Source organism: Falco cherrug, chromosome Z, assembly GCF_023634085.1.
Source record: "Falco cherrug isolate bFalChe1 chromosome Z, bFalChe1.pri, whole genome shotgun sequence".
Lineage (NCBI taxonomy): Eukaryota > Metazoa > Chordata > Aves > Falconiformes > Falconidae > Falco > Falco cherrug.
In genome coordinates, this window is record NC_073720.1 from 60,777,354 (window position 1) to 60,800,765 (window position 23,412).

Genomic DNA, 23,412 nt, shown 5'->3' on the forward strand with positions numbered 1-23,412 from the left:
ACAAAAAATCAGCAGATGTTTTGATAGCTACAACAATGTCTATATCTGTCTTATTTCTTTGGAATTCCTTCACATTATTATTTTTGCTTTACCTACAGAAACTCTTTAAGTAAAAATATTTTTTTATGTGTCTGTATTTAAATGTTCATAGTTTTTCTTTAGGTTAAAAAAACCCTGCTCTTCATGTATGGTCTGTTTCACACAGACTGTCATGACTTTCTAATCTGGAATAATTTTCAAGGCCAGTGATTATTGTTTTTTAAGCATAATCCAATTATAGGCATCAATGAAACAAAACTGCATGGAAGTCTTCCCGGGGGAAGATTATCTCCCTTTTAGTTAGCTTCCGAAGTAGATTCTATCCACCCATTTATAGTCCTATATACTAATAGCCACAATACCACGAGTACAAGTAAGTCCAGGCAGTGTTATTTTATGCAGCACAAAGGACAGGAGATGCTGGCTGTTGATGTCTCACTATGATTTCTGGTTACTTCTTGGCAGATAATGACAGACTTCATTTTTTGGACAGGCTTTTATGGTAGGATCACTGGCTTCACGCTCTAGCTTCTTTGATCCACCTTAAGTCTAAGGCAAGTTTGCTGACCATTATCAGTCACAGGATCACAGAATCACAGAATACTTGGGGTTGGAAGGAACTTCTAGAGATCACCTAGTCCAACCCCTTCCTAAAGCAGGTTCACCTACAACCAGGTGCACAGGACCATGTCCAGGCAGCTTTTTCAGTGTGTTCAGAGGAGACTCCACAACCTCTCTGGGCAGCCTGTTCCAGCACTCTGTCACCCTCAAAGTCACATTCAAAAGGAATGTCTTCTGTTGCAGTTTGTGCCCGTTGCCCCTTGTCCTGTCGCTGGGCACCACTGAAAAGAGCCTGGCCCCGTCCCCCTGACGCCCACCCTTAAGGTGTTTGTGTGCATTGGTAAGATCCCCTCTCAGTCTGCTCTGCTCCAGGCCAAACAGCCCAGCTCCCTCAGCCTCTCCGCATCAGGGAGATGCTCCAGTCCCCTCATCACCTTCGTAGCCCTCCGCTGGGCCCTCTCCAGTAGTTCCCTGTCTCTCCTGAACTGGGGAGCCCAGCACTGGGCACAGCACTCCAGATGTGCCCCACCAGGGCAGAGCAGAGGGGGAGGATCACCTCCCTCGGCCTGCTGGCCACGCTTCTCCTGATACCCCCCAGGATCCCACTGGCCATTAGTATGGCAAAACCTTACATGATTATAGCAACTTTAATTTGCTTTGCTTAGCAGGAAGAATGATGTTTTAAGTGGATTTTACAATAGTACTCTGTAGGCAGTTGAAAAACCTTGGGTTTACTTACAGTTTCTGTTACTACTTATGTAAGAGGTTTTTTAAAAAATGAAAGCACTTCACTCCACACAAATGATCCATTAGTTGAAAGTGAAGGCACACAAAAGGAAAAGGAGTGCTTCAGCATTTCTAAACTCTTACATTTTTAATGGTTTGTCAAACAACTGCTTACTTTGTTAAAAAGCTGTCTTCTAGAATTGCTGCAGATGCATGTTTTCTATTTTAAATTCGTAATTCTAAGTAGCTGTGTTTGGGTTTTTTTTGTTGATGATGTATGTGGGATTAAGATACTGGGCAATAAAGATGCTCTAAATATCTTTTAGGTTAGTCAGAAGACTGATCATATGAATCATCAAATTTATAAATACAGGAGCAGTTAAAAGTAATTTCAATAATATTATAAGAGCTTATAAAACAATTACGAATATTGAGTCGTGGATCTTCTCTGTGTTAAGTGACCATTAAGTGGTATGGCCAGAAGCATACCGTATCTACATGATTAATGTGTGTATAAATTTAAGAAGAGTGAAGTGGACTCCAAACAAACTACTGCTTAGCAAGGCTGATTAATAAAGGAAGTTATCCCACTTTATTAAAACCTATATGTGAATAATAATATGTGTAATTCCATTCATTATTAATAATTGCTATTACACTATCATATATGTTAATATTTGTATAATTATTATGCATAACATTTAAATGGTGTGATGCTATATAGAGATGTAATATATAAACAATGTCTGTCTGTATATCTAGATATCAATGAGTGGGAGATTTCACACCAAAGTTTCAAAAATATGTTTTAATTACGTTCAGTGTCAATACTGGTTATTAGAATGCTGCCAGGAGTGCCTAGAACATTTTGGGCACCAGCTCAGGAGAGCACTGAAGTATGTACTCATAATTTCTTATAAATTCCACTAAATTCAAAGATTACCATAATTAATTATTTTGTAAACTGATTTAACATATTTCATTACTGTTTCTTGCATTTTGATTTCTTCTCAGAGATCACAGGTAGTGTTTTTCTGTCTTGCAAAACACTAGCTTACTTTTGTGCGCACCATTAAGTGAACAGTGATACTGCCATAAAATACTACTTAACATACAGCATAAAGTTTATGCTATAAAGTATGGCCAACACTAGGAGATACCTATATGTGGTATTTTCACTCTTAAAATTTCTGCATGTAATGATAAATAGCTCACATTCACAGTGAAATACACGAATAGCGGGCTGATCTCATGGAGCTTCTGCTTATGTACTACATTTTGTCATCTATTTAGTAAAATAATTCTATTATATTAAGCAGACACTCCAGTACTGTTATTTATCTTTCTGTAAACCCAAAACAGGCAGTTGATTTCTGCTTGGTGATCATACTGTAATGGTCTAGTTATTTCTGTAGTTATTAGAGTGGTGGGAGCAGACCTCATTTACTGGTAGTGTTGTGTGCCATTAACTGGAAAACAGGTAGCTGTCTAGAATACAATAGAAATTCCACATATAAGAGAAAGCATTACTTACTATTACGTAGGTAGCTAGGTTTGTTTCAGATGTTTCATAGTCTAATTGGTCTGTTTATTTACCAACAGCTATTATATTGGAGATAATGCTCTGACACTATGTGCTGCAAATAGTGAATTAGGGCTTTTTATATTTAAACTTGTTTTAAGAAGTACATGAAGATATTACATAGCCATAGTTCTGCACAGAAAGGTTTGTAGTGAAATCCGCTTAACTCAGCTTTGAAAGTATTCATGCAGATGCTTTCCTGTGAAGATGAGTAGCTGAGACATTGGCCACAGTGAACATTTAAACTCCGAATTTACTAATGAGAATAATTCTGTTAGTTGAAGGACAGACACTTGTCTGTGTTGGTGTCACAATGATAAGGATAATCAGATTTAACCTAAAATTACATATCTTGTACAGAATGAGATGTGTATCAGTTTGCTCATTTATTTTGTCTGCAACAAACAGTGCTTTTAAGTCAATATTGAATAGAGTATTTAAAAGACATTTTTGTTATCTCTGTGTGAGGATGGATACAAGTGAAGACAGAACTACTAGCAAAAATGCACCTTTGATGACCTTTTTCACCATTGAGACTGAGGCAAGATAATACTATGAAAACAGTGTTTTGATGATAGGCATAAAATACCTTTTATGCAACTTGAGGTATACAGTGCTGGTTTTGCTCAGAACTCTGGAATTTCATACAGTACATGCCAAACACTGAAAATCAGCAAGTCTAAATCAGTTCTTGATGGTCTGATTATATTGGGAGGTTACAGGTTTGTGCTGTGCAATTTCAGCATACTCTGTTGGAAGGAACTCAGCAGCATTTAATCCTGTTCAGATATGATGTCATGAAAATTAGGGTCTTAATCTGACTGCCTGTGCATGTTAGAAACAAATTCATAACATGTATTGTTTCTAATGTTTTACTGGATATGGTTAGCTTTTCTTTTGATACCTTATTATCTTTAGTAATCTGTTGAGAACAGATTTTTTACTATTGATTTTGAAAAGAAGTAACTAATTTCTCCAAAGAATTTATACAAACTGTGAGGAATTTGAATTTAGATTCACACTGATGCTGTTATAACACCTTTTATAAAGAGACCTTTCTTACTTAGGACATGTTCATTCATTTTTAGTATGGCTATGTGAGAAGGCTTTTTTTTTTTTTCCTTCAGTGTATCAAACTGCGCTTATCTTTATTTCAGTTCTTCCTGCAGTAAATTGTTAGAAATTCTTAGTCTTCAATATTGGAACATTGGTGGCTAAAGATAATTTTTTTTTTTAGGTTGAACTTACATGTTTTTCCTGTAAGCTTCCTTGATTTACTGTTCTCCTTCAAATAATGCCACAGTTTGTCAAGTTTGAAAGACTTCACATTCATAAAGGCGTATAATCATACTTGTGAATTAAAAGATTATTCCTATGTACAGAGCAGTAAGTTCTCAGTATATAAACAAAATAATTTTCATCACCTTGTTTGTATGTATTAGAGGGGGGAATTGTTTAAGAATTATTGTTATCTGTCTGCTGTAACCAGAATAATTCTGTTCACATCTATAAGAAATGACACATATTTCAATGTAGTGTTTACCTTCCTTCTCTCTGGCAATACCTACTTTTTACCTGTTACTAAACGATGTCAGTAACCTCTCAGATCAAAGGAAAGGCAATTATTACCCAGTCCAGTTTACAGTAGTATTCTATTCTTCTAAGATTTCATTAGAATTTTAAAATTCAGTATCACAATATTCACCCTGTCAAACTTTGGAGATGTAATGTGTGTAAAACATGGTATTTCAAACTGACTTTAGAGTCAAGGGCATCCAGTCAGATCTGGATTTTTCATCTCTGTGTTACCCAGCCTAGGAGCGAAGGGCATCACGGGCTCTGTGTGTGCCAGCGGCTCTGTTGATGATGCAGACGATATAGTATGATGATGCTGAGGATGCAGTATTTGCCTGCCCATCTGAGGGGTTCTTGTTGGCCAACATGAGAGCATTTGCTGTGTTGTGAGTAAAAAAGATTACTCACCTTTGCTTTCATCCTTGCACATTAACAATTGTTCTGGCAGTCTGATTTTAAACACCTACATGATCAGTAGTTTTGTATTACGTGGTTTATACAAGCCCTTTGTTACTCTTACAAACTGAAAATAGACCATATAGGCTTTAAAACAGGCTGGGTTTTGCTGTTATGTACACTGCTTTTTAAAAACTGCTGTTCGTCACTGAAGAAGAACGTATCAGTAATTTTATTCACCTGTTTGTTTGGAATCAAGAGTATTAAGAAAATTGGAGGCTAGTAGCTACTGGTCTACCCCAGCAGTCAGTACTGGGTCTGATACTGTTTCACATCTTCATTAATGATCTTGGTAACGGGGCAGAGTGCACCCTCAGCACGTTTGCTTATGACACCAAACTGGGAGAAGGGACTGATAAACCAGAGGGTCATGCTGCCATCTGGAGGCACCTGGACAGACTGGAGAAATGGGCTGACAGGAACCTTGTGCAGTTCAACAAGGAGTTCAAAGTCCAGCACCTGAGAGGCCACCAGTACATACTGGTGCTTGCCCAACTGGAAAGCAACTTGGCAGAAATGGACCTGGAGGTCCTGTTGGGCATCGAGTGAACATCCACCAGTGGTGTGTTACTGCTCTAAAGAAGGTGAATGGTATCTTGGGCTGCATTAGAGGTGATCCTTCCCTGCTGTTCAGCTCTGGTGAGGCCACATCTGGAGTACTGTGTCCAGTGCTGGTCTCCCCAGTACAAGACAGACATGGATGTAGTGGAGACAGCCCAATGAAGAGCCACGAAGATGATAAAAGAACTGGAGCATCTTTCCTTGGATGAAAAGCTGAAAGAGCTGGGACTGTTCAGCCTGAAGAAGAGAAGGCTTAGGAGGATCTTACTAGTGAATATAAATACCTGAAGGGAGGGTGCAAAGAAGACAGACCCAGGGTCTTTTCAGTGTGTGCCCAGTGCCAGGGCAACGGGCAGACACTGAAACACAGGAGGTTCCTCCTGAACATGAAGGAACACTTTATTTTCCCTGTGAGGATGACACAGGTTGCCCAGAGAGGTTGTGGGGTCTCCCTCCTTGGAGATGTTCACCAGGACCATCTGGTCGTGGTCCTAGGCAAGCAGCTTTAAGTGGCCCTGCTTGAGCAGGCAGTTTGAATCCCCAGAGGTCCCTGGAAGCCCGAGTGTTACATGATTGTGTGAAAATAGAGCATTTTCTGGCTTTCCTGTGGTATTACAGGTTTACAATAAAGGAAATCAAGCAAAATGGTAACAGTTGTTTTGATCTACAGTTTATCAGGTGCTTATTATCTCAGAGTTTTCATTAACGGTCAGCCTATAAAGCCATCATATCCAGATTATTTGTACTAAAAAAAGCCTGATCCCAGGCAAAATGAATAAACAAAACAGTTGGCAGTTAAGGTGTTAATCCTTTTTACAGTTACTTCAACTTAGTATTTTAAAGGTATTACAGTTACATGTCTTAACAGCAGACTTTTTTTTCTTTAATAGTCTCTTATTTCTTAGAGTATGAAATATAAATAGAAATACCCTCCTAAGAAAATCCCATATGAAACCTTTAATATATAGTGTCTTTTCATATTGCTAAGAAAGGCAGTATATAAAATTGTGTAGCAGTGCATTATTTGCAGGAGAGAATCTCTATAGTGAATTCAGTGCAAAGTTAAAAGAATCAAAGACCAGAGCAATGGCTGGCTGTACGCTAGCAAATAAGTAGTGTGATGTGGAAAGCTCCACTATGATTTTTTTGCCTTTGACTGGAACAGTAAAATCTTTTTTTAGAAAAAGATCTTTAATTCAGTTATATCAATCAGAACATGGCATTGCAGTGTTTGTATAATGTGTCTCCTGATTATTTTTGTCCTAAATCAATTTTTCAGGATTTTTTTTTTTTTTTTTGCAAATGCAGTTTACTTTTTAGAAATACTTCATGCTGACCCTTGCGCCTCCTCAGACAAGAGGGCATCAACTTTATTCCCCCCAGGCAGAAGACTGTGAAGTCACAGTAATGGTTTTTTGCCTTGAATTGTTAGTGTCAAATGTGCAGTTAATATTGCCCAAGAAGTAAAACACTTAGCCCTCCAAACACATCAGTGTAGAACGTGAGAAACAGCACTGCAAATCAATTAAAAATCAAGTCACTGTCATGTAACTAAAAGCAACTAACCTTTATTCACAGTTTTTATTAAATCCCTACAGCGACCAGTCTGTGATTAGAGTTACATTTATCACAAACTATCAATCATTTTTGTCAGAAATTCTCATGTAAGTCTGTATCTAATGTACCCTGGTGAAGATTTCGGGTATATCAAAAACATATGTGCAGTTTTCTGTGGTGCGGTTTTCACTTTTAAGCACCTACTAAGTTACAGAAACTGCATTTTGAATGGTGAGTCCCTTCCTTTTTCTCAGGCTAAACTCAAACTGATGAGTTGGTGAGAACAGCTGATAGCTGTATTTTGTTTGGCCTCTCAACCCTAGTGAGAGATTAATTGTCAGTATCCTATCCGTCATGTCTAACTGTCCATCTTTCTGTTTTTGTAGGAGGTGATTTCCTGTCCTTTTTAAGAAAAAAGAAGGATGAGCTAAAAACCAAACAGTTGGTGAAATTTTCATTAGATGCTGCTTCTGGTATGGCATATCTAGAATCTAAAAATTGTATACATAGGTAAGAAAGATTTTTTTTCTCTCAATATTGTAATTTTGATCATTGAAAATGCTAGCTGTTTAAGTGTTTATGGTGCTTACTATTATCAGTGATGACTACAATTTAAAAACCAAAAAGGCTACACTTTTTCTTAGAGGAGGTCATTATTGCTTGTCTAATTCAAAACTGTTCCTGTTCATTTGGGTAAAAATAAGTACTCCATTATTGATCTATACAGTTTATTGCTATTAATGTAAGTTCATAATGATTTTTTCCATAATAATTTGCATTATAGCAGCATAATTCATACAATGACAATCACAGCAAAAAGCAATCTGTGAGGCTTATATCCTGGCTGAAGTTTACAGGTATTTGGCTGGCCGACAGAGAAGTTAAGATACATTTGGAGTGTGTTTTGTCAAGATCCACTGGTTTCTCAGGTAGTAAAGGGAGGAAAACTATAGAGTTCTGTATATTAAGATACTAATTTCCTGGACAGCTCTTTCTGAATTATAGAAGATTATCAGGCATTATGCTCTTGGGGTACGTTATTTCTATTTCTACCATTCTTTTTTGCTGTTTCATCTTGAGTTTGGCTGCTGTGGCACTGCTTACATTCAGTTTCTATCAAAGGGAATGTATTTAATTTCCACCTATTTTTCTCTATATACAGAGTATATACAATGATACAATGATGTGGCTGAAATATGGGACATAAACATGATGATAATCCACTTTACAGAAAAAATATGAAGAACAAGTTTCATTTATAATATTGATGATTTCTGCTTTGTGTTGTAGAACATTTGTAGGTGAACTGTATGCCACTTCACTTACATAATCAGCCCATTTCAGATTTAGCACTGTTCCGATGAATGTTGTTACTGGAGGCCTTGAGAGGTATTTCTTTTAGATTTTTATCAACAGTTAATTGCTCAGTTGTGATTATGTCAGGAAGTAGATCTGTCTTTAAAAACATTCTTCCAACAGGATTAAGCTCAAACCCTATTTATAAAATATTACAGTATTATTGTAAGTCTCTTTTTTGTGTTCAGCTAGATTTAAGGAAGCTTCAATAGAATAGTAATCTTATGCTGTTTCCAAAACCTGGAAATTTTTTTCTGAAACGCAGGTTGATTTAAACACTTCTGCAAGATCATGATACATAAGAAACACTGAGAGGAAAAAATCCCCACCTAACTCACGATATAAAACTATGGAGTACTCCTTTGGGAAATCCCACAAAAGTATTGTAAGCACCATGGAAAGAAATAGGATTAAGCATTCTGTCATGGTAGAATTTTTTTCAGCCTGGCTCTGTTTACCAAGAAAATAATGGCATAAAAATCAGAGCAAGTAATAACAGCACTTGTGATTTACACGACCATCTTGAAAGGTCTAGTGCCTAATAATTTCTGCAACTGTCAGATCAATGTTATATCAAAAGTACCTGTTTAGAACTCCTGTGTTCTTAGAAGATAAAACCGAGGGGAAAAGTAATAGCTGAAGAACTAAAATTTATTAGAACCGTATTGTGTAATGTCTTCGTTGGTAATGGCAATTACTGAAAAAGAGTACAGTATTTGTTCATTAAATGATAGCGTGATGCCTACAAAATATAAATAATTTTAGAAACTATTATTTTTGTAGAAGTACTGTTCTCCCCCCGCCCCCCCCGCCCCGCCCCCCCCCCCCCCCCCCCCCCCCCGCCTTTCTTAATTTTAATTCTGGGAAAAGGGTAACACTGCTCATCTGTGTGGATTAGTACTGTTCTAATTACTATAGACTATATAGATTACAATGTGGCTTCATTGTAGCTCTGAAAGATGCGCTGGTGGATAGCAGTGAATGGGAACAGCTATTCTTAAGGTATGTTTACAAAGCTAATAGTGATTCAGATAATACATTTCACAGAGGAGATATATGTAGCAATGTCTTACCATCTGAAGATTTCATTTTTTCCTTGTTTCCAGTTAGAAAATACAAACGTCTCATAGAGATCTCAAGCAGGAAAAAGAGCTGTAATCTGACGTGTTTTATTAGTGCTATAGGGTTGCCAACACGCACAGCCTGGATTACACATACTATGGTACTAGTAGGGAAAAATTTCTTTCACCCTGTTTACCTTTTAACTTTCAAAATGTTCACAAAATTTTTTAATAGCAGTATTATTATCACAGTTTGACACAGGAGGTTGTCAGAGAGAGCTACCACTTTCCTTAAAAGTAGAAACAAAATTTTTAGTAAAGCTATTCTGAAGAAGACCACAGTTATAAAGTACAACCAAGCAAGCAAACAGTATCTTCAGGAAAACTGCTTAATTTTATGAAACACATGGATTAATAAATCAAAATATACATTTCCAGTATTATTTTACCAATCTGATTTTCTGGGATATTCAGGATGTTTTTAAGTTTTATCTGTTTAGCCATAATATATGCTTTTAATATTTATAATCTAATTCTTCTGAATATGATGGGCAAACATAAAGAAATTTTCTGAATCAGGACAACAACCAACCAAGTTTAGTGATTTTAGCAGTAATCACAGAGGGACTTCTGGGTGGGGTTTTTTTGTGTTACTAATACAGGTTAATTGCCAAATGCTTACTCTAGGAAGGTAGCTTATGCAGTTTTAAAATGTGTTTTACCAAAGGCTAAACTGTATTTTAGTAGGATTAGCACACACAATTTTTTTCTAGGGATGTTCCCTGTTTGAGGAGTTTGAGCAGGATTTCTGGGCACTGGGGAATGGCTGGAGATACGTTTGTCTAGAATCCTGGTCTGCCACAGAAGCACAGAGCATCTGTTGCTTGCTGGGTACTTTGAACCTGTTGCATGCTAGTGGGCCCAACACTCTTGGTGCTGTGCTGCAAGTACACTAAACAGGGGAATGACAGGCTGGCAGGGAAAAGTCAAACTGTCCGGTGCTTTGTAAGCCAGCAATTAGGTGTTCAGGACTCAGTACCCCACGGGAGTTTCAGCCCCTCCTTACGCAAGCACGGAAAGTCCAGCTATATGACTGCATGGTCTGTACAAGGAATTTGGGAGCCCTTGTTCCCTCCTTTTTGGGTCAGGTAGGACAAATTATTCATGAATAAATTTAATGTTGAGAGCATGTAGATTAGAATGGAACAATTTAATTCATAGTAGAAAGAAGATGGATGTAAAGAGAATCGTAGTTTTTTTGAAAGAACAATAAACTTGTTCTTTTTTGTCATCAACTGAAAGTGGTTCTCAAGTCAAAAAGAGATAAGAAAATTGACTAGATAGAAAATGCACTAAGCAGTGGAATGTTTTTTTACTTTGTCAAGAAGTCCGTAGGCTTTGATTATTATTACTTAAGAAGGATCAGTAATATATAATTAGAAGTAGTTTCAATTATGTAGGTTGCAGCAAACCAAAATTGTTTACCTTCATGCTGTTGTTTTTCTGCAGTATTCTATTTGTTGTTTTAAAGATTTGTTCAGAATCCTCATGCTTTTTTAGTAGTTTAGATGACTATAATTTAGGACCATGTACATTTGACTTGATGTTAATGTGAAACTAAAGGCTGCTCAGCAGTTTATTAAAATTATTTTTAATGCCCCTTTTTAGTTGTAGCTCCACTAGCAATATTTAGTCTTTATGTTTTAAAAGTCAAGCTAAATCTGTACTGGCTTTCTGAAATTGCTATTTGAGTCATACTTTGACTTAGCCTTTCAGTGGTGGGGTCAGTGCAACAACTTATCTGTGCTTTGTTTTCTATTTTTGTGTGTGCTATGGTGTTTCATTAGGTGCAAATATTAAGTTAAAATCTGTCAGACTTAGAATGCTCAATGCATGTGAGTGATTATTTGATCTGCATTTTCATCTCTTCTAGCATCCAGATATCACTTGTTCTTTGCTCGCTCTTTGTTCTGCTTAAAAAGCAGAAATGAGTGGGCTTAAAGGGGGAAAAAAAAACCACCAAAAACCAAGATGTGTGAAAAGACATTGTTAAAAGAAATAAAAAAAGAGTGGTTGAACATACACAGAAGAATGTAGTCGTTTCATCTCCATTTAATTAACATGAGGTTGAAGAATTGTTTCTTGCATTTCATTTTTACCATATGCTATTGTTTAAGTAGTTCCATTTTTTTTCTGTTAATTAGAAACACAAGATAAGTATGGAGATGTGATAATTTCAGTTGGTTCAGTAAGTATTTATGAGTGGTCTTCTTTCCCAGTATTTTATTTGCATGTGAATGAATGCATTTGTCCATAATTTATGTTTAGTTTCCAGACTGATTCTGTGGAAGCGTAGGAGAAAAGCTGCAACTACCCAATTCAGAGAATTTGGACATACCTATAGATTATTTTATTTTCCCTTCTCTTTACCGCCATTGTTTTGTAATGAAAATATTTCAAATCATAGTGGAACTCAATTGGAAAAATATTTTAATATTGAGAAGCAATTATGTGTAGGATTTCCTCTGTTTGTGTGATTTGGTAGTCCGTAAAACCTTTCAAAATCAAAGGTACAGTTAGGTCTTGAAAATATTACTGTGGGGAGACTTTTGTGGTACCTTTATCTACAAGTAATATGTGTATAATTCTAATTGAAACTAGCATTTATTTTTTTTTTCAGTTAGCTGCTCTGCTCCTTGATAGTGTTCTGCAAATGGTTTAACTGCTTTACTTGAGGAGTAGATTGACGTTTACTTGTTTAAGAGCTTTTACAAATACATTAAGAACTAGTTTATTTTTTAAAAAATAATTTAATACAAGCCTCATGAGGCCAATAAGGCCAAGTGCAAGGTCCTGCACTTGGGTCATGGCAATGCCCAGTATCAAGACAGGCCGAGTGATGAATGGATTGAGAGCACTCCTGCAGAGGAGGACTTGAGGATCCTGGTTTATGAAAAATTGGACACGACCTGCCAATGTGTGCTCGCAGCCCAGGCGGCCAGCCCTGTCCTGGGCGGCGTCAAAAAAAGGGTGGCCATCAGGGTGAGAGAAGGGCTTCTCCCACTCTGGCCCACTCTCATGAGACCCGACCTGGAGTACTGCTTTCATCTCTGGGGTCCCCAGTACAAGAAATACATGGATCTGCTGGATTGAGACCAGTGGAGGGCCACAAAAATGATCAGAGGGCTGGAACACCTCTGCTGTGAAGAAAGGCTGGGGTAGTTGGGGTTGTTTAGCCTGGAGAAGTGAAGGCTCCAGAGAGACTTTGTTGTGGCCTATCACTGTATGAAGGGAACTTACAAGAAAGATGGAGAGAATCTTCTTGCCAGGACTTGTAGTGACAGAACAAGGGGCAACAGTTTTAAACTGAAAGGAAGAGATTTTTTATGGTGATGGTGGCGAGACTCTGGAACAGGTTGCCCAAAGAAGCTGTGGATGCCCCATCCCTGGACATGTTCAAGAACAGGTTGCATGGTGCTTTGAGCAGCCTGACCTTGTGAAAGATGTCCCTGCCCATGGTAGAGTGGTCTTTGAAGGTCCCCTCCAACCCAGACCATTTTGTGATTAAACAAATTTGAAGATGCAGTATTAGGAGAGAGCTATAATAAAAGTTAGAATCTTGAAAGTGGTCAATTAATAAACATTCCCAGTGTCAGTGTTTCACTAAAGTTATTGTGTAAGCATTAATTTGTCATTATTAATGAGCTTTTTATGATTCATTCAGAACTGAATGCATAAAATCAAGTGGTGATGCAAGATTCCATTTCTATAGCTTTTCTTTCACAGAAAATGTTTAATCATTTATTACTGAATCAAAAAATTCTGTACGGTTGCATTAATAATTATAGTTCATCATGCTTCAACAAGTAAGTCAGAGAATTATTGTCAGTAGTACAGTTGAAACACCACCTAAATGTAATGAATAATCATAATTTCAGGTCTTATTTGTAATATTATGCCTCTGCTTTATATAAAATGATGTTTCAAAGCATGTTTTTTACAATATAAATATTAGAAATGTTTCCATTCTATTTAAAGTTAAAACAACAAATGATGAAAAACTGCTGCTTTCTGTAGGCCAGTTTATAAGCGTTGTTGTTTATGAGTAGGTATGTTGTTAGTGTTTAAAAAAAACAGAGAAAACTACCAAAATTTATTCTGTCATATCTATAAAATAATTTTTAGTCAAACTTTCAATTTAACTGGCATGTCACAGTGCCATGTATTAAGATTTTATTTCATAATATGGACATGAAGTGCTTTATGCAGCCTTCCATGTTGCCTATAAACTAATAAGGTTTTTTACACTAAAACAAGTATTTCTGCTGACTTTATTAGTTTGTAAAGATACTGTGCAGTTATAGCATTGCAGGTTTTACACAGGTTATTGATTATTTTTTGTTTGGTCTATTGGTGATAAGAAGTACTAATGGAAGAACAGTTACAAATGCATAGTGTTTATTTGGAGATACGATCCAGATGGCAAGTGTACAGGAAGACTGCAGAAGCCCTCCTCCCAGCTTACTGGTGGGTAGCTAAGGATCTGTCTGCTAAGTCTTTCCAAAAAACCTAAGTTCAAGGAGCAGCTCATTGGAGTCTTAGTTGTTGCTGAGCAAATCAAGGAAGTGTTGACTCTTTCCAAAGCAGTGGTGCTGCTCCCCTAGCGGTGCTGCTTGGCACTCTTGCTTCTAATGCAAGAAGGAAATGCTGCAACCATCATAATGCTGCAGTGTTTGCTGACATTCTGCTAATGCTGTACCAAGGTGCTTGGAGTCTTCAGCACTCTCTGCTGGAGTCTCTGCACTCCAAGGGTACAATGATCCTTTTTTCATCAGTGGCTATTAAAACAGCATGCTGGACCATAACATTAATCAATATAAATGTGTCAGTGCTTTCAAATGCTCCAGGAAATTCTTTTTAATGGTTTTCACACTACTGTGTTTTTTCAAAATGTGGTATTTCCAACCCTAAATTAACTAATACAGTGCTCTTCAGCTGCTGTCATCTAGGAGGAGAGACAGGTGAACACTGCTATGTTTTCACTCTGCTTGTCACATAGGAATAGATTAGAGTATTATATACCAGGTTTCAGCTTTTAAAAATAGATTTTCAAGGGTTTTTTTCTGCAGTCACAGAAAAAAACTGTCCACTGTCACATTGGTAAATGTGGCTTGATCCTAGAAAAATGCATTTACAATTAAAGCTGAATCAGTTCTGAGTTGCTGCTTCTGGTTGTCTGAAATCTTATTTGAGCAACTTGATTATTTTTTCATTAATGAGCTTGTATGAGTCTGATCTGAAAGTATTAAGGAAAAATCGGGGGGGGGGGAAGTTTTAAGTATCCAAACTCATTAAATTAAATATTATTAATATTGTATACTTTAAATTCATTATAATAAATTAAGAGATATTATTGAATCAATAATATGCTGTAATGTAAGTGGATGTGATCTATGGTGAAGAGCTGCTTCTGAATAAAAATTGAGCTTCCTTCTAATCTATTACCTGTTTCCCTAAGCTATTGAATTCTGGCATGGCAGAGTAACAAAAGATCTAGAAAGGGAGAGGAATACAGTTTTTCCTTGCAGACTCCGTGTATTTGTTGTAGAGGTGATACCACTTCCCCTTGTGTACTTTACTTGAAGTTCACCCCAACCACTATTAAAAATGAGTTAGCTCGGATTTATGTTTGCCACAGCTGCAGAAGGCTTGTAATTAGAGTAACAGATGCGTGGATTTGGATGGTCAGAGTGTGATATGAGAAATGTCTGAATACATTTTTGTTTACTGTGAATCTCAACATACCATGCTATCTCAAATAGACTGAAGTAGTGGTGTCTTTCCTGTACTTCTGAATTGTGCTGGATGCAGTCCTGTTACCAGAGTCATCAGGGGTCACAGTATATAGGAAATATGTATTTAAATTGTGGTTTTTTATGTTACATCATGTTAGCTTAATGGCTGCTATTAGGACAGATTTTATTTGCCACTGGGAATTTCCAGCACCAATTATCTCTACCATTTGCTACTCTTCTTCTTAAATATTAAATTATAAAGCATCTATTCATACAAGTGCAAAACAAAGTTGCTTAACTGTGGTCATTCTGAGACTAATATTAATAATGAATAGTTCCCAGAGGCCAGTTTACTGCAGGGTATTACATTCTGCTGCTTCTCTATTTAGAATGCCAAAGTGAAGTTTCTTCATATGAAATAAATAAAAAAGAATGAACTTTTTTCTTTCCATGATTGACTTTTCTTTTGGTAAGGCAGTTATAACATTTTGTCTTCTTTAATTGAAATTTCCTTTAGGCTTCATCTTATATCTAACCAATACACAGTCTACTTTATCAGCTGAATGGCATCGGGGTAATCCTGTATGATCAGCCAAAGACAGTTCTTTATATCAGTGTTTTGAAGTGTCTGTTAAAGGTTTCAGCGAGGTTGATATTTTCCTTTACAGTAAACTTTCTGTAGTGCTCCCTGTTCAGCTTGTGCTTGAATATCCTATATGTGTTCCCTGTAAAATGGGGAAAATACCCAATTATTTCAGACCTCTAAGATTTCAATATGTCACTTTTTCGAGGATGATGATTTAAAATGTCATGTAGAGTTAAACTAAAGGTAGTAATAGATAAAGTGTTTGGCATGTTATTGCAGAATTACTTTGTAGATGCAGTTATTTTAAAAAAAATGCAACTTCCATATTGACAATAGACTATTGTAATGAAAATATATGGGGTGATAGAATTCACCAGTAACTGCTAATACATGGGAAGCTGAAAATGTATTATTTTTCGTAATAGCTAGAAATGTATAACAGGTTCCATTTTTGCGTTCTGGTTTGGTAGCTCTCATCTTTCAGTTGGCAGTTAGAGGTTAGATTTGCCATTGGAAGGTAAATTCTTCATTCTGATCGACTGACTCTGTATTGCCTTTTTAAGGAACCAGAAGTGTTTCATGTATTTATGTATAACTTATATGTAACCAGAGACCTTAATTTAACACTTACAGGTTTTGTACTTCTGAAACAAACTAATGCAGCAGCCTTGGTAAATGAAATCATTTGGCTGGGGATGAGAGCAGAACGAGGTTTCCATTCAGACTGCCCCTGCCAGCCCACTCCAACTGATGTCTTGTCCTGTCCTGCCAAAGATTTCCTTAGATTTCAGCATTTCCATGGCCACTTGAGTTTCTTAGCCTCTCTGCTCTGTCTTTTCATTAAAGAAAGCATAACACATTGTTTGCCACATGGAAAGTAAAAATCACACTCACTGGATTTATATTGGATGGCAGTTACTATCTATGACTTAGCTGGGAACATCCTTTTCCTCTTTCAGAACTGATCTGCATTCAAATGAATAACCTTCCAGAGGTGGTATCTGTAGTTGAAAACACCTTTTTTTTTTACACTACCAAAAAACATTCTTGTTTTCTTGAAAGATCATGGTACTAACTCAAGTTTTCTTACTTGGGGTCAGAGGGGGGCAGGTCATAGCTTGGTTTTTCTGTTCAGTGCATGCGTGGGCACACTGCCAGGCCAAAATTTACCTAATGTAACCTGATGTGCATAATGAAAATAAGAGTAATAATATTGAATTAATAATCTAAGTATTAGTATGTATCCAAGCTCATTTGTAAATTAAATATTTTGCAGTATTAACTAATTTTAAAGAATTACATCCATATAATGTACATCCTTGTTCTAATGAAATGGTCAGCTTTCCTCGTTCAAGGACCTCAATGCCTGAACAATAACATGACTGCAAATTACTGAGATACAGGGTCTGTAATTGGACTGTTTGGGGGGCGGGTGCAGTAGGAGTAGTGTAGAGATGGGAGACGATGACTCTCCAGGCATTTGCCCGGTCATTTGGAGGAAGAAGTGAGACTGACTGTGGCACTGGGTTCCTGGCACACAGAATGGGAAGATGATTTAGCTTCACAAAGGAAAAGCATGAGAATCCTTGCTGAGGAACGCATGTTCTACACAAATATAAAATGAAGGAAATGTACCATTTTTAGGAGACCATTTCTAAAGACAATTCACCTAAACCCACTTTTTAAACTTACTTTACTTTCTGAGGGACCAGGGCTTCTTATTCTGAGAACTGGTAACTTTACATTGTCCCTACCCTTCCAGGTTTTACTGAATAATTGGCTAAGATGTGAATGAGAAAAAGATTTGCTAAAGGAATATTTCTTAGGAAGGAAATACTATTTGTTCTTCTTACAGCATAGGTAAAGCACATATGTTCAACTAGCTAGCTGGTATTTATGCTTTTGCATGTTCAAGCGACGAACAGTGAATACATTCCTGGAAATCTCAGATAATGGTTGGTCTTTCTGCAACTCTGAACTTGTGTTTGGGTCCCAAGGCTCATTAGAGGGTCCAAAAGGACAACACAAAGTATATCTTCAAAATACTGTGATATAACATAGTAAAATATTATATAGAATTCATACAGTTACATGATCTTTTAGAAGTGTGTCTGTTTTATTCTTGTGAGACACCTGTTCTTGTGTGTAAAACCAAAATAAAGATCTTGCATTAGGAAACATTGTTTTATAGACAGGGGGAGAAAACTTAAGTGTCAAAAGTTAATTATAAAAAGGATTATATTTATTGTAAGAAGTCAGAATAAATTCTTGAGTTATAAACAATTAATAAGAAATTTCAGAGGAGGCTTAGGGGTTTTTTTCTTGTTACAGAAGATACATATTATGGGTAGTACTTCTTTTTTTGCCTTTCTGGAGTTGAATCAGAGTATCTTTTCTCATGAGATATCCCTAATATAGAAAACTCTCTCTTTAAAAATGACTATTCTTTGCTAGAAATAAATCAAATAGGATTGAAAGAAATATAAGCAAATTTTCTTAGACTCTGTCATTCTGCTTAACAAGCTGTAGCATTTATGGTATTGTGTTAGAGTTGTTTTAATTTAACTGCAATACCAGTTTTTGCTGATAAATATTAGGAATTTACAAGTATTATTCAGACAAGATCATTTGACTAACATATTTTTAGAATAATAAATGTACTCACTGCATGAGAGCAACAGGCTGTCTCTAATTAAGAAGTGAAAAGTAAAAAATTAGAGTACAGGATACTGAAACTAAGATAAAAATAACATACAGCCAGTGCTTGTGAAAGTCATTGTGGTGATCATAAAGTCAGATAGCTTTCCTGCATAGTATGAATAATACTCTCTAAACTCTCATAGTCCTATTGCAATGGAGAATAGTGGATGAAATATAGTTACTTCCTATGGTAAATGTCAAAAGTTTAGGGACATCTACTGTAGAGAGAAATAACAAACTTTAAGTTCACAGTCTGTGAATTTTCTGTCTTACGTTGTACAGGGTCAATAAAAGCATGCACTCTGGAACTGTTGTCAAAGGACATACCTATATACCTTATGAACAAACAAGCAGAGAAAAGAGAGTATTATACTTCTGCTATGAGCGCACCACTAATTAGGTTACTCTTGCCTACAACATCTAGATATTTCTACCTCATACCTTCATTTTAGTATAAGTAGATTCACAGAATCACAGAATGGTTGAGATTAGAAGGGACTTCTAGAGATCACCTAGTCCAACCCCTTCCTAAAGCAGGTTCACCTACAACCAGGTGCACAGGACCATGTCCAGGCAGCTTTTTCAGTGTGTTCAGAGGAGACTCCACAACCTCTCTGGGCAGCCTGTTCCAGCACTCTGTCACCCTCAAAGTCACATTCAAAAGGAATGTCTTCTGTTGCAGTTTGTGCCCGTCGCCCCTTGTCCTGTCGCTGGGCACCACTGAAAAGAGCCTGGCCCCGTCCCCCTGACGCCCACCCTTAAGGTGTTTGTGTGCATTGGTAAGATCCCCTCTCAGTCTGCTCTGCTCCAGGCCAAACAGCCCCAGCTCCCTCAGCCTCTCCTCATCAGGGAGATGCTCCAGTCCCCTCATCACCTTCGTAGCCCTCTGCTGGGCCCTCTCCAGTAGTTCCCTGTCTCTCCTGAACTGGGGAGCCCAGCACTGGGCACAGCACTCCAGATGTGCCCCACCAGGGCAGAGCAGAGGGGGAGGATCACCTCCCTTGGCCTGCTGGCCACGCTTCTCCTGATGCCCCCCAGGATCCCACCGGCCTTCGTGGCCACCAGGGCACACTGCTGGCCCACGGGCACCTTGCTGCCCACCAGCACTCCCAGGTCCTTCTCCGCAGAGCTGCCTTCCAGCAGGTCACCCCAGCCTGTGCTGGTGCCTGGGGCTGTCCCTCCCCAGGGGCAGGACCCTGCACTTGCCTTTGTTGAGCTCCATGAGGTCCCTCTGCCCCAGCTCTCCTGACCAGGTCTCCCTGAATGGCAGCGCAGCCTCTGGTGCATCAGCCGCTCCTCCCGGTTCTGCACCATCAGCAACGTGCTGAGGGGACACCCTGCCCCTTCACCCAGGTCACTGGTGAACAAGCTGAACAGGACTGGGCCCAGCACTGACCCCTGGGGAGCACCGTGAGCCACAGGCCTCCAGCCAGGCTCTGCAGCGCTGATCACAACCCTCTGAGCTCTGCCACCAGCCAGTTCTCAGTCCACCCCCCATCCACTCACCTGACCCACACTGCCTGAGCTCACCTGTGAGGGAGTCACGGGAGACAGTGTCAAAGGCTGAGGTCAAGGCAGGCAACATCCACCACCCTCCCCTCGTCTACCCAGCCAGTCATTCCATCACATAAGGCTATCAGGTTGGTCAAGCATGGTTTTCCCTTGGTGAATGCATGCTGACTGCTCCTGATGACCTTTTTTTCCTCCACATGCTTTGAGATGACCTCCAGGATGAGCTGTTCCATCACTTCCCAGGGATGGAGGTGAGGCTGAATGGTCTGTAGTTTCCTGAGTGCTCCTTCTTGCCCTTTGTGAAGAATGGAGTGACATTGGCTTTCCTCTCATCCTCGGGCACCTCTCCTGTCAGATGATGAGGGAGATGAGGGAGAAGATGGTGAGAAGATGAGGGACAGTGGCTCAGCAATAACACCTGCCAGCTCCCTTGGCACTCAGGGCTGCATCCCATCAGGGCCCCTGGATCTGTGAGCATCAGGTTCGCCTAAATGATGCCTAGCGTGATCCTCCTTGACCAAGAGGAAGTCTTCCTTTCTCCAGACTTCCTTACCTCCAGGGTCTGGGATTCCTGAGGGGTGGCCTTAGCCGTAAAGACCAAAGCAAAGAAGGCACTCAGTAACTCCGCCTTCTCTGTGTCCTTCCTCACCAGGGCACCCACCACATTCAGCAGCAGGCCCACATTTTTCCTAGTCATCCTTTTCCTGCTGATGTACTTGAAGAAGTCTTTCTTGTTGTCTTTGACCTCCTTCACCAGGTTTCATCCAAAGTGGACCTTAGCCTTTCTTGTTGCACCCCTGCATGTTCTGACATCTCTGTACCCCTCCCAAGTGGCCTATCCCCTTTTAGATATCCTGTAAACTTCCTTCTTTTGTTTGAGTTTTGCCAGAAGCTTCTTGCTCATCCATACAGGTCTCCTGCTCCCCTTGCTTGATTTCTTACTCAGAGGGATGCACCAATTGTGAGCTTGGAGGAAGAGATGCTTGAATATTAGCCAGTTTTCTTGGACCACCCTACTTTCTAGACCCCTGACCCAAGCAGGTCCTGGAAGAGACCAAAGTTAGCTCTCCTGAAGTCCACAGCTGCAGTCCTACTTATTGCCCTGCTTCCTTCACGCAGGATCCTGAACTCCACCCTCTCATGGTCACTGCAGCCAAGGCTGCCCCCAGCCTTCACATCCCCAACCAGTCCTTCTGTGTTTGTGAGTACAAGGTCCAGGAGCACACCTTGCCTTCTTGGTTTCTCCACCACATGCATCAAAAAGCTATCATCAATGCCCTGCTGGAACCTCCTGGGCTGTGTGTTCCCAGCTCTGCTGTCTTTCCAGTAGTATTGGGTGGCTGATAAGTATAAGGTGGCCCTCATAAGAACCAGGGCCTGCGACTGTGAGGCTGCCTGCAACTGTCTGTAGAAGGGCTCATCAAGCTCCTCTCCCTGATCAGGTGGCCTGCAGCAAACACCCACAACGGTGTCCCCCGTGCTGGCCTGCCCCTTAATGCTTTACCCATAAGCTCTCGACTCGCTCTGCATCCACCCCCAGGCAGAGCTCGATACATTCCAGCTGCTCCCTCACATGAGGAGCAATTCCACCACCTCGCCCCGCTGGCCTGTCTTTCCTAAAAGGTACATAGCCACCCATGGCAGAGTTCCAGTCGTGCGAGCTGTCCCAGCGTGTCCCTGTAATTGCAACGAGATCATGGCCCTGCGACCACACACAGATCTCTGGTTCTTCCAGTTTATTCCCCAGGCTGTGTGCGCTGGGGTACAGGCAGTGCAGAGAGGTAATCCAGCACGCGGCTTTCCCAGGAGGGATGCAAGAAGATCCACCGTAGCCATGCCCACGCTTGAGGTGTCTGGCCTTCTTGTCCTCATCTTGGGAGGCGGCTAAGGAACATGTATCGGTGCTCTGGTTGGCCTTGCTTGTTCCCTGGTTGGATGTGATGATATGATCAGTGACACTTTGGACCCCCCCGCCCCGAGTCCTTCAGTTTATAGCCCGCCTCACCCCGCTGGCCAGCCCGCTGCCAGAGATCCCCTTGCCTCTTCTAGACGGATGGATCCCACCCCTCCCTAACATGCTATAGTCAAAGAATTGCTTGTTGTCTCAGAAGCGCAAACCCTCGTGATGGCACTAGCAATGAAGCCAGAAGTTGGCTTGCATTATACATCTATTTCTGGCTGCATCCATTCCTTTTAGTGGTAAAATGGAAAAAAAAACTTGGGCATGAAAATTTTTTACTTGCTTTATAGTCTTCATTGATTCTGCCCGGGTTGTGGCTTGCAGTGTCATCGGTGCCCATGTGAAAGAGTAGCACTGGATGATATCCCATGCTGTTTGACAAGTTGTGGTACCTTCTTGACAACACCGTGGACCTTAGCTCGGGGAAGGCAGCATACCTGACACGACTCCCTGTCAGCCGGCAGATGGCTGCCTCCATGCCCCTTAACAGAGAACCGCCCACTACAAGTGCTCTTTCTTCTTATGGTATCCACAGTGTTCTGCTAGTGCTGTTTCTTCTTGCAGACCTTGCTGGTGGGCGTCTGTAGCTGTTAAAGACTCATTTTTAACTGTTCCATGTTCTCTTAGCTTTCACTACTGTCAACAAGAATTTTAATTTCTGTGACTTATTATTGGGCTTTTAAGAGGAAGAAGTTCCAGTATGCCATCAGACATCAGTGTTTCTCCAGGTTTTGCTAGTTTGTGTATACTAGTTTCTTTAAGTAGGGAAAGACATAATTTGCAAATAACTTTGAAATTCCCTAATGTCTTCCGGAAAGGAAAAATGCAACCCAATGTTGAACAATGTAAACATTTGCATACTTTTTCAGGAATAGCTCCATTATCCACTTTATTGAAGTATTTATCTATTCTGTAATCAGTGTTTTTTTAATGGATCTACAAGTGAAGTTTGGAGAACACTGTAGCTTTAGTTATAGTATCTTAAGAGGAAACGGTAAGGTGTGAATCTGAAGTATCAAGAGATATTAAGGGAAATCATTATTCAATTAAGGGTCCCAGTCTCCCACTGGAATTTAATAGTAAATAAAAAGCTGCAAATTTTAACAGTCTGATCCTTTTATTCCATGAATTAGTAGTAAATTAATTTGCTGTTATCACTGGCTATCTAGTTATTTTAAATGGAATAGTGGTTTGCTTGCCATCTTTGAAGTAATAATTATACTATTAAATCGTAGTGAAAAATTAGTTGATCCCACAGAATGAAGTTTAAGTGCAGGAGACACTGCAAAACCAGTGTTGCATGTTTATGTAAGTTTATTAAATGTAGCTGCCATGCTGAAAGCAACAAAAAAAATGTCATTGAATTCAACTGGAAAAGAAGTAGG

General features: G+C 39.3%; 1 protein-coding gene across 4 annotated transcripts in view; it reads left to right on the top strand.

Annotated features, from left to right (window-relative positions):
- Positions 1-23,412, top strand: part of FER (FER tyrosine kinase) — a 192,825-nt gene that overhangs the window by 132,039 nt on the left and 37,374 nt on the right. For all 4 annotated transcript variants that reach the window (XM_055698687.1, XM_055698689.1, XM_055698688.1 and 1 more), the window contains one exon: positions 7,444-7,567. In XM_055698687.1, the coding sequence (XP_055554662.1) occupies positions 7,444-7,567 (124 nt within the window). The remainder of the gene's footprint in view (positions 1-7,443; positions 7,568-23,412) is intronic.